The 14,302-nt window shown below is 46.0% G+C and overlaps 1 protein-coding gene across 1 annotated transcript; it reads left to right on the top strand.

Annotated features, from left to right (window-relative positions):
• Positions 1-9,734: 9,734 nt before the first annotated feature.
• LOC123442818 (RING finger and transmembrane domain-containing protein 2-like) lies at positions 9,735-13,551 on the top strand. Its single transcript, XM_045118966.1, has 8 exons — positions 9,735-10,602; positions 10,828-10,904; positions 11,757-11,925; positions 12,279-12,367; positions 12,501-12,665; positions 12,745-12,822; positions 12,982-13,085; positions 13,203-13,551. Exons 1-8 carry the CDS (start codon positions 10,173-10,175, stop codon positions 13,306-13,308), a joined length of 1,218 nt encoding a protein of 405 aa, XP_044974901.1. The 5' UTR covers positions 9,735-10,172; the 3' UTR covers positions 13,309-13,551.
• Positions 13,552-14,302: the final 751 nt, after the last annotated feature.

Raw genomic sequence — 14,302 nt, 5'->3', positions numbered from 1 at the left:
AACAACTAGTGCATTGTTTTCATGTGATCTATATGATTGATACTTGTTAACTTAATTTCTAACTTTTATGATGGAGCTAACTTTTGCTTCCGAACTACTCGCCCCGTCTCAGAATAACTGTCTCAAGCTTAGTACAATTTTATACTAACAAAATTGAGACATTTATTTTGGGACGGAGGGGGTACTAATGAAGTGTGCAACGTGGTGATTTATATTGTCTTCGCCTTTGTTGGTCATTTGGCGTCCGCCAGCATTTCTATAGTCGTGGATGCTGGACATCGAGGCGGTGGCTTGAGATGATTACTATTTGCACCGAGATGATCATGGACTCGAGAACAATGTGGCTCTATGCGGAGGGACTTCGACTCGGCATTGCTTGGGTGTCAATCTTATTCCGTTGGGGTGACGGGGTGTCGGCTCGCTGGACATGTTCCAGGGGAGCGGCCTGACTTTACATCGTTGCCCTAGACGTGCTTGTGTGACGGACTGACGGTCATGATCTGATTGCCTTGTGCAACTTAAGCTTTGGGCATGCTAGGTTTTTTGGCGGTGCGGCTCAACGGCGAGTGGTGGCAATGTCGGTTCGGCGACCCCACAAGGTGGTGTCGACGGACCATGCTGGGCACGGTAGAGCAGATGTATGTCACAGTGACGACCCATGGGTTTTGCCAACATTGATTCCGTGTGATGATCTGATATCGTGCGAGCGATCAAGTTGGCATCCGTGTTGGCATGTCGGAGTTTGTCGGCGTTGCGATCCGACGCAAAGTTGTGTGGTGTGCATGCATCTTTACATCTGTGGTAGAGGAGTTAATTACAGCTGGGTACAAAAACTTTCGCTGCGGTAATGTAGTCATACATAAACAAAAAAAACCCATAAAAGTGATACATTAACTCTAATGCGGACTCGTTTAGGTACAAAATTATCCAAAACGTGCCAACTAGGCTGCCATGTGGGAAGAAGGCACGGGCCTCTTCTGTGCATTTTTGCACAATCCTCCCTGAGTGGTGAAGTGATATGTAGATGCGGTCCCTGAGTCCAGATAAGTACAAGATGCCCGGCCGGTGCTCAGAAACCCCTCCTTAACCCCTCGCCTTCTTTCCTGATGATGAGTAGTCATTGCAAGCTCAAGTTCCGAAGTGTTCAGGTTCAAGTTGTCAGATTGTAAGCTCAATGCTTTTGGACCACACTCGAGCGCTCGCGCTGCACACTCTCCTCTCCGCCTCCTACGCCCCGCGCGCGCCGGCGCCGGTGAACTGCACCCATGACGCACGCGCCGGCACCCCGCTCACCCCACTGTACAGTCGCGACCCCTCCCCCCCCCCCCCCCCCGCCGCCGCCGCCGGAAAACCTAGTGCGGGGAGCGGTGGCCTCGCCACCGCCGGAGCTCTGCCGAGCATCGGCCTCGCGCGCAGCCTCTTCTTGCCGACGCGGTGGCCTTGGCGGCATGGGTGGCGGTGGCCTTGGCGTCATGGGTGGCATGGGTGGCTTCGGAGGTACCATGAGCGGTTTAGGTGCCATGTGAGGCATGGGTGCACCTCCGGCCGCCATGGGAGGCATGGGTGGCTTTGGAGCACCCCCCGACGCTATGGCCGCCATGGGAGGCATGAGTTTTGCTTCTCTCATGGGAGGCATGGGTGCACCTCCGGCCGCCATGGGCGGAATGTCTTTCGATGTGCCTCCTCACACACATTCCCATGAAGATGCCGTTGAAGATTTTGCCAACACCGTCAGAGCTTCACGTGATGCGGTGTGTGATGAGGTGAGGGAGGAAGATTCATCTTCGGAGGCGGAAGAATCGTCTACGGAAGATGAGGACGAAGACGAGGAAGAGGATTGATGTGTCTTTCATTTGTGTCTTGAACTTTAGTTCGCATTTTGAACTTGGTTGGATGAACTTGTGGGCATGAACTTTTATTCATCAACTTGTTTGTGTCAAATTTCACATGTTCATTGCATTTTGATGAATGTTTCAAACTCATTTTGTGTCCAACATGCCATATATGTGAAATGCCCGGCGAGTCGCGTGCGCTGCATTTTTTGCGCGCTGCTGGAGCGGCGCGCGCGCTGCATTTTAGCGCAGCTGTTGGAGCCAGCGCTGGCGGCCGCGCTAAACCAGCCGAAGCACGCGCGACAAACAAGTTTTTTACGCGCGACGCGAAGCGCGCTGTTGGAGATGCTCTCAGTTAGTCAGTGCTGACTGTTATGTTAACAAGTGCTTGTGCAAAAATTGGCAAAATTGGCAACATAACATAGAGTAAAAACTTCATATAATTTGGCAGCATATCATTCATTTTTCTCTATATTACAATCGTAGAGACTCCCTAATAAGCAATGCATACGTAACAACACTAGCAAGAACCACCAACACTAAAACCAAATCTATTTTCTCCCTTCTTTTCCTACGCTCATTCTGTTTAATCCTATCTTGCTACATCCTCTGAATGTGATGCTCCTTCTCTTTAGCGTCTTGTTGTCCTCTGCCAGCTTTTGAATTACCAGCCTTGACCTTTCCTGCCATTCATCATCCATCCACATCAAGTACCCACAGGAGTTTAGCCCCTACAAATTTCAAATGGCACAAAGAAATTCAGTCAATTTTCAAAAAAATGCAAAATTCAATACAACAAAATAACCTAATCCAGTACGTACCTCATATGGGCAGCTCACAAATCGTGGGCCTGCATCAAATCCTTGATCGGAGACTCTAATAACCGGCTTCAATTTGCAACCACATTTAGACCTACCATCCTCTCTGAAAGGACTCCTCTCGCAAATGCCATCCGCCTGAAATTCATCACTGTCATGAGAAACAAGATACTGGAGAAGCAAGGAAGAAGTCACTCACCTTCATGTATTTTTTGGAGCCAAATTTTATTTCTCAGGTTATTCTCCACTCCCCGTCCAAGTCACCGGTCGTAACATGGTCTTGGTTGATGCCGTCGTTCCTGCCGCCAACTTGGTTAACGCTATCGTCCCTGCCGCCGACTTGGTTCACGCGACCGTCCCTGTCGTCGCCTCTAATGGGTGCTTTCGGCTTGGTGCACGGCTTGGTCCTTGACGAGAAATCCATGCCATGGCCGCCGCGTCGCCTTTGCTGTCGCACGACCTAGGGATTTAGAGAAGAGACGGGGAATTGGGGATGGGGAATTTTGATTAGGCCGTGGCTAAGTTCACGTAAAGCTTAGGAGGCTTCCTACAAAATACCACATGCATAGCTACCACACCCTTGCATATGTGGCAGGCGACGTGTCTACTTTAAAGGTTTTTTGTGCTAAACGAGTTTGCATCAGAGGTATTGTACCATTTTTGGTTCATGTATGAATCCGTTATCGCAGCGAAAGTTTTTGTACCTCAACTGTAATTAACTCGTGGTAGAGCCACGGGTCTATTCCTCCTATAGTTTTCTCGGCTATTAGAACATCTACATAAAGAGTCCTTAAATCCTTCTCAAACGTTTGCTCGCGCGGTCGATCAGTGATCAGACAGAAGAGAGAGAAAAACTGATCCAACCGAATTCATCATATCATCTTTATTCGTTCGGTCCATCCTCAAACCCTCGTATTGAGGAGAAAACTGAGAAGATAAAAAAAGTGAGAAGGATATTAGGGCTTGCGAACGTGCCCGGTCAATCCGTCATATAGGACACAGCTCCACCTCGAATCACTTTTTCTCTTTTTTTATTAATTTTTTTCTCTTTCTTCATCGTCATCTATCATATGTGAGTAAATGGACATATGAGAAATAAAATAAGGAATATATAGGGACTTAAAACAAACACATTCAGTTATTAGTTGGACGTGTAGGAGTCGAATTAGATGTACGCGGGTGTAGATGCTCCGATATGATGATGATACTAATTTGTGTTTCTGCTGTTGGCGTTTCTTATTGTATGCGCTGCATTGTCGTATTGTTTTCCATGACTAACTACACAACAATCATAACTTTTGGCTCACGTCAAAAAGAACTCACACGACGAATGAATCCTTCTAGTAGCACCGACACTTTATGCAACTAAGTAGGGCTTTTTAATACAAAGTCGAACCAAACACATGATGATTATTAAGTGAACAAACGCACACGAAACCAAGGAAGCACCCGAAGACAGCGTATCCCCATCCAACGGTGACCACATCACCCAGGAAAGTATCCGGTGATACCAACCTTAAAATGTTCCCATGATCCCAGCTTTCAAAGTGTAAATTTAGAAATTTCAAAAGATCTAATCTTTTTTGTGAGGGTTTACAATAGACGAGTTTTTCAGATCTAAATTCAAAATACCCATGGAAAAACAAAATAGAGAAATCTAGCATGAGTAGTATCACAACGATAAAAGAAAAAATGACACTATTCACGTCTGGATTCTCTTCGCATCATGTCCACGGACAACATCCGAACATAAGAACAAACATATATCTAAGACATTTACAGGTGAATGTTAGAGATACCCCCTTAGCTGGAAACAACAAGGGGCTATCTCTAACAAGGGCCTCAAACAAGGAGATCCCATTTCCCCACTGTTATTCAACCTGGTTGCTGACGTATTTTCTAAAATGCTTATTAAAGCTTCTCATCACGGACTGATTTCGGGGCTGCTAACAAATATTATTCCTGAAGGAGTGATTAGTCTTCAATATGCGGATGATACTCTCCTCTTCCTAGAGGATTCCTACGAGAAAGCAAGAAATTTCAAATGGATTTTATCTTGTTTTGAAAACCTCTCGGGTATGAAAATTAATTTTCATAAAAGTGAACTCATCACTATTAACATGGATGAGGATAGAGCAAGGGTATGTGCCCAGATCTTCTATTGCAATCTAAGTTCTTTCCCTATTAAGTATTTGGGAGTTCCCTTGCACTATGATAATCTGAGAAGAGAAGATCTTCAACCTTTAATTGACAGAATTATTAAAGGAACTTCTGGTTGGTTAGGGAGATATTTAACCTATAGAGGCAAAATTATTTTACTGTGTGCTTGTGTGGTGAGTATCCGTGCTTATCTGATGGCAGTGGTGAAGTTCCCAAAATGGGCTATAAAAGCTATTAATTCTCAGATGGCTCACTTCTTATGGGGATACATGGGTGAACAACATAAGTATCATTAGCCCATTGGGGCCTTGTTTCTAGGAAAAAAGAGTTTGGTGGTTTGGGGATTCCCAACATTAGAGAGTTTAATATGGCACTGCTAGCTTCATGGAGTAAGAGATTTTTTAATAATGTTGATAGCGATTGAAAGAAGGTTTTGACCTATAAATATAATGTTTCTAATCCAAATCTGCTCTGGTCCAGGCAGCAGGGGGCTCCCCCTTTGGAAGAGTGTTACTTGGGCTTTAAGTGCTGCAAAAACTTTTTATCAATGGGAAATTGGTAGTGGTGACAATGTTAGTTTCTGGCATGATATTTGGGTTGGGGATTGTTCCCTGAAAGTGAGGTTTTGGAAATTTTTTGAAATGTGTAACCAACAAGATTGTGCGGTGTCCCAAGTTTGGGATGGAACAACACTTAGGTTGTCCTTTAGAAGATGTGTGGACAGTAGAACTATGTCTAGCTGGAATAATCTCATTGAACACATTAAAAGTTTCCCCATGTCTAGATCGCCTGATAGGCCTATTTGGCGATTGGAGTCTAATGGCATCTACTCTGTGAGCTCTTTTTACAAAAAACATCAATTTTGGTGGAGTGGTTTCTCCTTTTGGAGACAGCCTACGGAAAACTTTATGCCCTCAAAATATTCATGTGTTCTTATGGTTATGCCTTTATAACAAGATCCTAACTAGGGACAATGTAGCTAAGAGAAAACAGTTAGATGATTTAACATGCATGTTTTATAAAGAGGAGGAATCTGTGCAACATATTTTCTTTGATTGTATCAATGCTGGTAGCATTTGGTCTGTTATAGCTGAGTTTTTTGATAGCAATATAATTCAATGCTTTAATGATGTATCTTCTTTGTGGAAATTGAACAAGAAAAAACCTATGCTTAATTTGATTGTTGCTACCTCCTTATGGAGCATTTGGACATTACAGAATGAATTTTGCTTTCAGGGGCACACTTGGAGAAGCCTGGGTTGCGTTCTTGTCAAACTAAGAGGGATTTTGCAACCATGGCGGGTTCTCTGCGATGTTGTTCAAGTGGAAGTACTGAGGAGATTCGTTTTTCTGTTGGACAAACATCGGGGAGAGCTGCTGAGGATCGCATGGAGCCAGGACCCTGATTAACTTTCTCTTCATGTGGTATGTAATAGAAGTTTAATCCAGATGCTAGGTTTTTGGTGCTGGTTTTTTTAGTGATGTTTTTAGCCTGGTTTCAGGACATGTCCGCTTTTATTTTGTCATGCCTGGGTGGTTGTACTTTCGGTTTGCTTCATTTTAATAAAATGAGGCAGGGGAAACCCCTTTCTTTAAAAAAAAGAACACTCACTCCACCACGTAGGTGCACCGTAGACGATCGTGGGAGCACCGTGAGCTGAGCCTTCTCCTTTGCACCTTCTTCACAGAAACAACATGAAACCCAACAGCTATATATCTACCCTGCTAGGCACCAACCCTCTGCCCTCGCTGATGTTGGCATGTTGTTGTTGGTCCTGTCGATTTTGGTGGGAAAAAGGGGCAGATGAAAGGTCGATCACTGCTAAGTACGTGCAACCAAACAACCAAAAGTGAAACGAGATTGATATGTAAATAAAAGCCTGTTTATGCAAGAGTCGCCGTCGAAGCGTGTTGGTTTGATTCGGCTGCCGTGTATTCTTAACCACTAATGGCAAGCAAAGCACGGTTTGAGGAAACATGGGTCGTCTCCATCAACACTCTTTCCATAACACAAACAAACACACTGTTACAGCATCATAATGAACGTCTCCCTCCCTCCCTCCCAACCCTAGCCGCCTCCCCCTCCCCCTCCCTTCCTCGCCGCCGTCTGAGGCAGCCGCCGGGCAAGCCCGGGGCGTCAAGGATGGTGGTGGCGGGGCCTAGGATGCCCTGCCTCTGCATGGGGAGCTCCGGATCTGAAGCGGCGGGATCCGGTGGTCGTTGGCGTCCGACGACGACTTTTGCGGTGGCCGGTGCACGTGATCTGGTGCTTTCCCTCCTCCCCTGTTCGGCGTGCGGGCCAGCCTGGTCGGGCCGCGCTTCCTTGGATCGTCGATTTTGTACAGGAGACGCTGTTGGTGGCGGTTATCTAATTCGGGTGAAATCCCTGGTCGACCATGGCCGGCCGCGTCGACGGCGACGCCTGAGGGCACCGTTCCCTTCTTTGGAGGCGACGCCTGAGGGCACCGTTCCCCTCACTTTCCCTTCCCCTAGGTCTCCCGGGCGAAAGCCTTAACTTTGTTGGGCGGCGGCGGCGCTCACGGCGCCGTTCCCTTCTTGAAGGCGCCGCTTTGGGAACCTTGGGGCTGGGTGGCGCTTGTGGGTGGTGGGCGACGGCGGTGATGCGGCCCTATCCTAGCATGGATCTCTGTCCGTTGCTTGGAGATGGACTCGCGTAGGTGGAGGTCGTCGTTTGGCGTCATGATGGCGTCGATGGCGGAGGCACCTGTCAAGGCTGGTACCTCAATCTGATCTGAAGATGGACCAGTGAAAGATGGCGACGACGACACATGTGAGTGCATCGGACCAGTTTGTGCCCCGAACCCGGTATGTGGCTCGGTCAGGGTCTCCGGTTTTAGGTGTTAGACTTAAGTGAGAGGTCTGGGTATTTGGTCCAGTTTACACCCTTCATCATATGGATAAGAGTAGCGGCAGATGTTGCCAAGATGACGGATTCAGATATATTGTTGTACTGTTTTGAAAGGTCCTCGAGAATAATCAATAATATGACCGCATGCATCTCCCAAATGCAGAGGCCGGGGTCATCCTCCTTCTAATCACAGCATCATAATGAACCCCTGTCTTTGGGATTACGTGATGCGTTTCAAGAGTATATATGTCAATACATGGGATGCACACAATCAAGCGGCAGAGGATCTGTGGCACGCACGGCAGGTCTCACGACATGCAATCCTCCGGGCGTGCTCTGATTTTTTACTTTCGATTTTCAAACTTTAATACTCCTTCCAATTCATAATAAATGTCCTGGTTTTGACCTAAGGAGGGAGTGTCTTTTAAACAAAAAAAAAAATCTAAATTAAGTTTTGTTTTCATATTTGTGTTTCTCGTGACGAGGGCTTTCAAATAAGATTCATTTTAAATACGTTTTGATGAATTTTGAAAATAAATAATAGGTTTCAACTCTTAAAACAATACATGGTTTTTTTTCCTACGACCAACAAAAGGAATATCTTAAAATTCTATCTATGAAACTTGTTAAAAGTGAGTGAGAAAATCACAAATTTCAAATAAAAAATTGTAAGTTTCAATGACTAAAACTTATAACTTACTATGCCCTCACGCGGGATCCAACTACTCCATGAAATGAGAGGCGAATGAGTGACTGGGCAGGGCTTGGGCACGCCCCCGTGTGCCCCTACAAATTTACGACAGCCAAGTCTCTATCCACACACCCTGTCAAAACTCAAATAATCATTTCTGTCTTCATTTTTCCTTTTTAGAAAATGATTGGAAACCCTATGACATAGGGGGGGCTGTCCAATGATTGACGACGACTTCTTATCTCCTTTCCACTTTTTTCTTTAACATTACTTAGGACGCGTTCGGAACCTCTCCAATCCTGAAACTCCGCTCCACGTGAGGAGCTAGATCTGAACGACTCCTTAAAATTGTGTTGCCGCTCCCTTCGCTCCAGGAGCTGCGGTTGCAGAGCGGAGAGGAGCCGAACAGGGGCTTAATCGTATCCATATCCATGTTCCACATCTGATCAACCACATTCTGGCCATGAGCTTGGGCTTGGCTAGCCACACAACTCTTTCATCCATCAAGGACTCTCGTGAATTATTGTACTGTTACTATATAGCAATCCCCCCATGCCGCAAATTAGTGCATACTTTATTTTATTTTCAAAGTCGAACATGTTTACGTTTGTTCAAGTTTATAAAACAAACTACCGCCATCTTAAATACAAAATAAATAAATTACAAGAGTACACTTCATGACGAGATAGATCTAGTGATACTAAATATGCATTGTTGATGTCGATTTATTTATTTATTTAAACCTGGAAACATGGACATTTTTAATATTAAAAGACAAAATATGCATTACAGGGAGTATAGGGAGTATGTGAGACAAAGCTACTAAACTGAACTAGTCTTAGAAAGATAGCGTACTAAATAATCAGGTTGTTAAACTTGTGTTTCCGGTTCCCCCACAAGGAAAAAAAACATGCGTTTCCGGCATGGTGTATTGGGCTTGGTTTGTTTATAGATGGACTGACGAGTCACTCCCTCCATTGGTTCGACATGGGAGCTACTGCTGCTGCTAGATCTTGTTCTTATTATTTTTCTACAAAAGTGACTCGGATCTACTCCCTCCTTACCTAAATATAAATCTTTTAAAATGTTTTATTAGATGTCTACATACGAAGCAAAATGAGTGAATCTATACTCTAAAATATATCTATATACATCCGTATGTAGTTCATTAGTGAAACCTCTAGAAAGACTTATATTTAGGAACGGTGAAAGTAGCACGTATTATAAAAGTTTATCAAAGAGTATGAATCATGACAAACATAATACTGCGAGAAATCAATTCACGGTAAGAGTATGAACCACCGAGCGACTATTTTGTGCTCAATGCCTGAGCTGACCCAGCGGTGGTACGGGCAAGAAAAGACCCGCACAACCAACCCTCCCTCCTTCCTCCTTCTTACTTGTATAGTACTCCTAGTAGCGACGCCGACAGATTATGCACCTTAATCTTAATTAGGCAGACGGCGTATCCCCATCCATCCCCGATAGAAGTCAAGAGAAGAAGCGAAGCGAAGCGAGAGAACAAAGGAAAAAAGAGAGAAGAGGAGAAGGATCGGAAAGGCGTGGCGTACGGGGCAGAGGAAAATATCCCTCCCCCGAACCAAAAGCCTGCAGCAATTCCTCGCGACCGCGACAACCAACCGACGCCCACCACCACCACCAGCCCCCTCCACCGCCTCGCCGCCTGCCTCCTCCGCGCGCCCCCGCCCCCGCCGCCTCCCCAGCCCTGCGAGGCCGCGGACCCGCCCGCGCTCCTCCGCCGCAGGCGCCTCTGGAAGCCGCCATCGCGGCCCGGCGCCCCGATGATGGACGCGCCGACGACGACGACGCCGCCGGCGTCGCCGCGGACGCAGCCACAGCCGCAGGCACCCGCGGCCGTGCCGTCGAGGCGCTACGGCGTGCATTTCTCGGCCTCCAGCTTCATCCAGGCGCCGCTGTCCGCGCTGCTCGAGTACTCGGGCATCCTCCGCGCCGAGCCCGGCCCGCACCGCCCGCCCGCCGGGGCAGGCGAGGTGTCCATCCGGATCGTCGGCCCGGCGCCGACCGACGGGGACGTGCAGGAGGAGGGGGACGACGCCGCGGGATCCTCCGCGCCCCCCGCGCCGGCCGACCCCTCCTCCTCATCATCATCATACCAGAGGTACGACGTACAGCAGGTGGCCAGGTGGGTGGAGCAGATACTCCCATTCTCCCTCCTGCTGCTCGTCGTCTTCATCAGACAGCACCTGCAAGGTCGTCGTTCCCCCCCCCCCCCCCCCCCCCTCTCTCTCTCTCTCTCTTTCTTTTCATGGTCCACCAGTGCAAAATTCATATCTTGTCCTCTGTTTCTGTTTGGTGCATAGATGGCTGCATTCGTTTATGTTGCCAAAATGGGATTTATGGTTGCATTCGCTGTTCGTGATTGTCAGAATCACTGAGAAACCATGGACTGATTTGGATTCTTTTTTTTTCATGCAGGTTTCTTTGTGACCATCTGGATTGCGGCCGTCATGTTCAAGTCCAATGACATCTTGCGCAAGCAGACTGCTCTCAAGGTAGCTTTGTGCCCCTTTTGTTAATGTTTTTTTTTGGGTCTGGTGTAGTTTACCCGGACTAGCTTGGTGTGTCAAAACTAAGGACCAAAGAGTATCAATTAATGAAATAAGTCCAATTCATTGTATGCGATCATGTCGCTTAGTGTTATATTGATCTAGTTAAAATGTTCAAGTTCAGAAAATCATTGAACAAATGTGATGGTGATTTTTTTTTACGTGCTTACATGGTAACATTATTGTTCCATTGAGCACTTTATAAATTAACAAGGCAAAAGCCCCTGTTCCATTTTCATGGAAAACGAATTACACCATGCCATCCACCTTTGAGTTCAGGAAGTGTTAAACACACCAAAACCTGGGCAGCCACCACTATGAAATCCATCACAGACATACATAAGCCAGATTGCGTCGAGCATTTTCATGAATTTTCTGTATTCACTCGTTACCTTTACATCCGTGTATATGCCATGTTCTACTTTGCATGAGTTGTATTGTCCTGTTGACTGTAAGGTAAATTAATTCAATATTTTTTGTTGATTTATGCCCTTACCCTACACCAAAGAAAATCCAAATGGAAATGGTTACATGTAGTCCATTAGTTTGATCATTACTGCACCAATTAATTGGTTCCCCTGGAATTGCGGGAGTTCTATTTGTATAGGTAGTTGTAGCCTGTAAGCATCTTTCATGCCCCTGCCTTTCTCTTCATCTTCTGAAGTTACGAAAACCTATTAGCTTATGTATGTTCCTTGTGTGAGGATGCTTACTGTTGTTATCATTTGTGCCTAAGCGCTTAACTATGATCCTGTTACCACCTGGCTAACTTCGCCTCTTTTCTTCTGCTTGATGCAGGGGGAGAGAAAAATGTTAATTCTTGTTGGGATTACAATATTATTTATCGTTCATGTATCTGGAGTGTACTGGTGTTACAAGAATGGTGATCTCATCAGACCTCTGGTCATGCTTCCTCCAAAGGAGATACCACCATTTTGGCATGCAATATTCGTAATCCTGGTGAATGGTATGTTATTTTCACCTATGATGCTTGCACATATTTAGTTTTTGCCACTTGCATTGCTTCTAAATTCATTCAGTCGGCGCCATACTACCTGGAAAAGTTTAATTGCTGGTACTAGGGTCCTTTTAAATTTTAGTTGTGTTGAATGGCTCAAAAGTTCACCAGATTTGTTTCATGTGGATATGTACAAATAAAGTGGGTTGTTTTCTATAGATAAGTGGTGATGTATCGCTATACTTCCAAGCATGAACAGCTATATGTTCAGTGGATAACATAGACCAAATTAACCGCACTAGAACTGATACTTTCTTCGTGAAGTTTGTAATCGTTTCGGTTTTCTTCCAAAATTTGTTCAGATACAATGGTGCGCCAAACTGCTATGATCGTGAAGTGCATACTGCTAATGTACTACAGGAACACCAAGGGCCGTAGCTATCGTAGGCAGGTAACGCATCATCCTACATTTGTAATCCTAGATTTCTGTGATGTATCTTGGGTGATTTTCGTGATAGCTCCAGGTGCAGTGCTATGTTTCTGTATAATCAGGGAACTATAACCGATTTTCCGTTTTTGTTCAGGGGCAAATGTTAACACTAGTGGAATACTTTCTACTTCTGTACCGTGCCTTATTGCCTGCTCCTGTATGGTACCGTTTTTTCCTGAACAAGGAGTATGGGAGCCTATTTTCCTCTCTAACCACTGGACTGTATCTTACTTTCAAGCTGACGTCTGTTGTGGAAAAGGTGATATACCTTCCATTATACAATTTCAGCAGTGATACTGAGAGGATGCATTCTAACACTGGCCTTTTTTGCTTGGCAGATTCAATCATTTTTGACATCACTGAGAGCATTGTCCCATAAAGACTTCCATTATGGCTCATATGCAACGAGTGAACAGGTAATTTTGTATGCTTTAAACGCTAAGAATTTGTTGGCTGTCACTTGTTACTGAATGCCCAGAAGTGACGATGACATGTTAAAATATGCATCGAGTAGTGGAACTTTCGGCATGTATCTTTCATGAACTTGACTACCGATATTGTGTGTGTGCACTCAGGTTGCTGCCGCTGGAGATATGTGTGCTATATGCCAAGAGAAGATGCACGTCCCCATTCTTTTGCGCTGTAAACATGTCTTCTGCGAAGATTGTGTCTCTGAATGGTAACGCACAGACATTCCGTCCCCTCCCCTCTAGTTTACAGTTTTTGTTTTATAGTCTCAACATTCAGATTGTCTGATAGCATTTCCTTTGTAACATTTTTATCTGGATGATGGCAGGTTTGAGAGGGAGCGCACCTGCCCGCTGTGCAGGGCACTGGTGAAGCCAGCAGACCTCCGGTCATTCGGCGACGGTTCGACAAGCCTCTTTTTCCAGCTTTTCTAGGCCGCAAACAGCAAGCGAGGAACTTGGCTTGCGCTTGCTTTTACGCTGTGCAGATAAGAAAGCAGGTGTTATAGGTGTGAGTGCGTGCGTTGTGTTTGTTCGTGTTTCGCGAGCAGAGCGGCCCGGTGAGGTGCTGAAATGGGTGCATTTGTTGCCGAGTGTGCATATTATCCGGTGTATAGGCTGTAAGAGATTTTACCTGACCCTACTACATTTACATAAATAGAAATGAGTACATATATACAGGTACCTGGATTCGGAGCTTTGCACAGGCGTTACGGCAGATTGGTGAAGTCTCTGAACCCTGGTTGAGTTGAGGATGATGAGTTCATTTGGATAGCTCCAGAAGGTAAGGCGTACTGGGAGTCTTGGAACAGCTATCTCTGGGCGTGCCTTGTTTTTTCTCGCAGTGTAAATATGGCAGTATCTGAGCCTCTCAGAAATAAACTCTAGTCCCTGCCTAGTGTATGTGGTATGTGAATCCCTAACAGATCGACCAACATGAACACCAGTGACATATTCCTAGGCTTGTTGTTTCAGTTTTCAGCAAAATGTGCAGATATTTTCCCCATTATGTGAAGTTACTTTGAAGCAATTGTCCAGTTCGAAAGCTACTTGTGGGAACTTTGACTTGGGGCTGTAAATACCTGCACTTTGCTTCGAAACCCCTCTGCTTTGAAGAAACCAAGAGAAGCATGGCCGAGGCAGCACACACACATTGACAGGGTAATGGCTCATGTGTATATCAAAGCGGAGGAAACCCCACTCCAAGACATTTGGGGGCTGACTGACGACACGCGGCCCGTCTGGCCGTCGAGTTGCTGGTCGGCTGGCGACAGCCAGCCCACTCGGCTGGCCTCGACGGCAGCTGACGGGTCAGCGTCCGTCCCATCCATCTGTACCAACGTATGATGATAAGACCAGACCCATGACACGGGAGCACGCGTGGCTGACAGGCCTGATGAGGCTACAAGGCGTCATGATGCGAGCGGGG

This window comes from Hordeum vulgare, chromosome 3H (assembly GCF_904849725.1).
Source record: "Hordeum vulgare subsp. vulgare chromosome 3H, MorexV3_pseudomolecules_assembly, whole genome shotgun sequence".
NCBI lineage: Eukaryota > Viridiplantae > Streptophyta > Magnoliopsida > Poales > Poaceae > Hordeum > Hordeum vulgare.
This window is presented reverse-complemented; position numbering and strand designations above follow the sequence as displayed.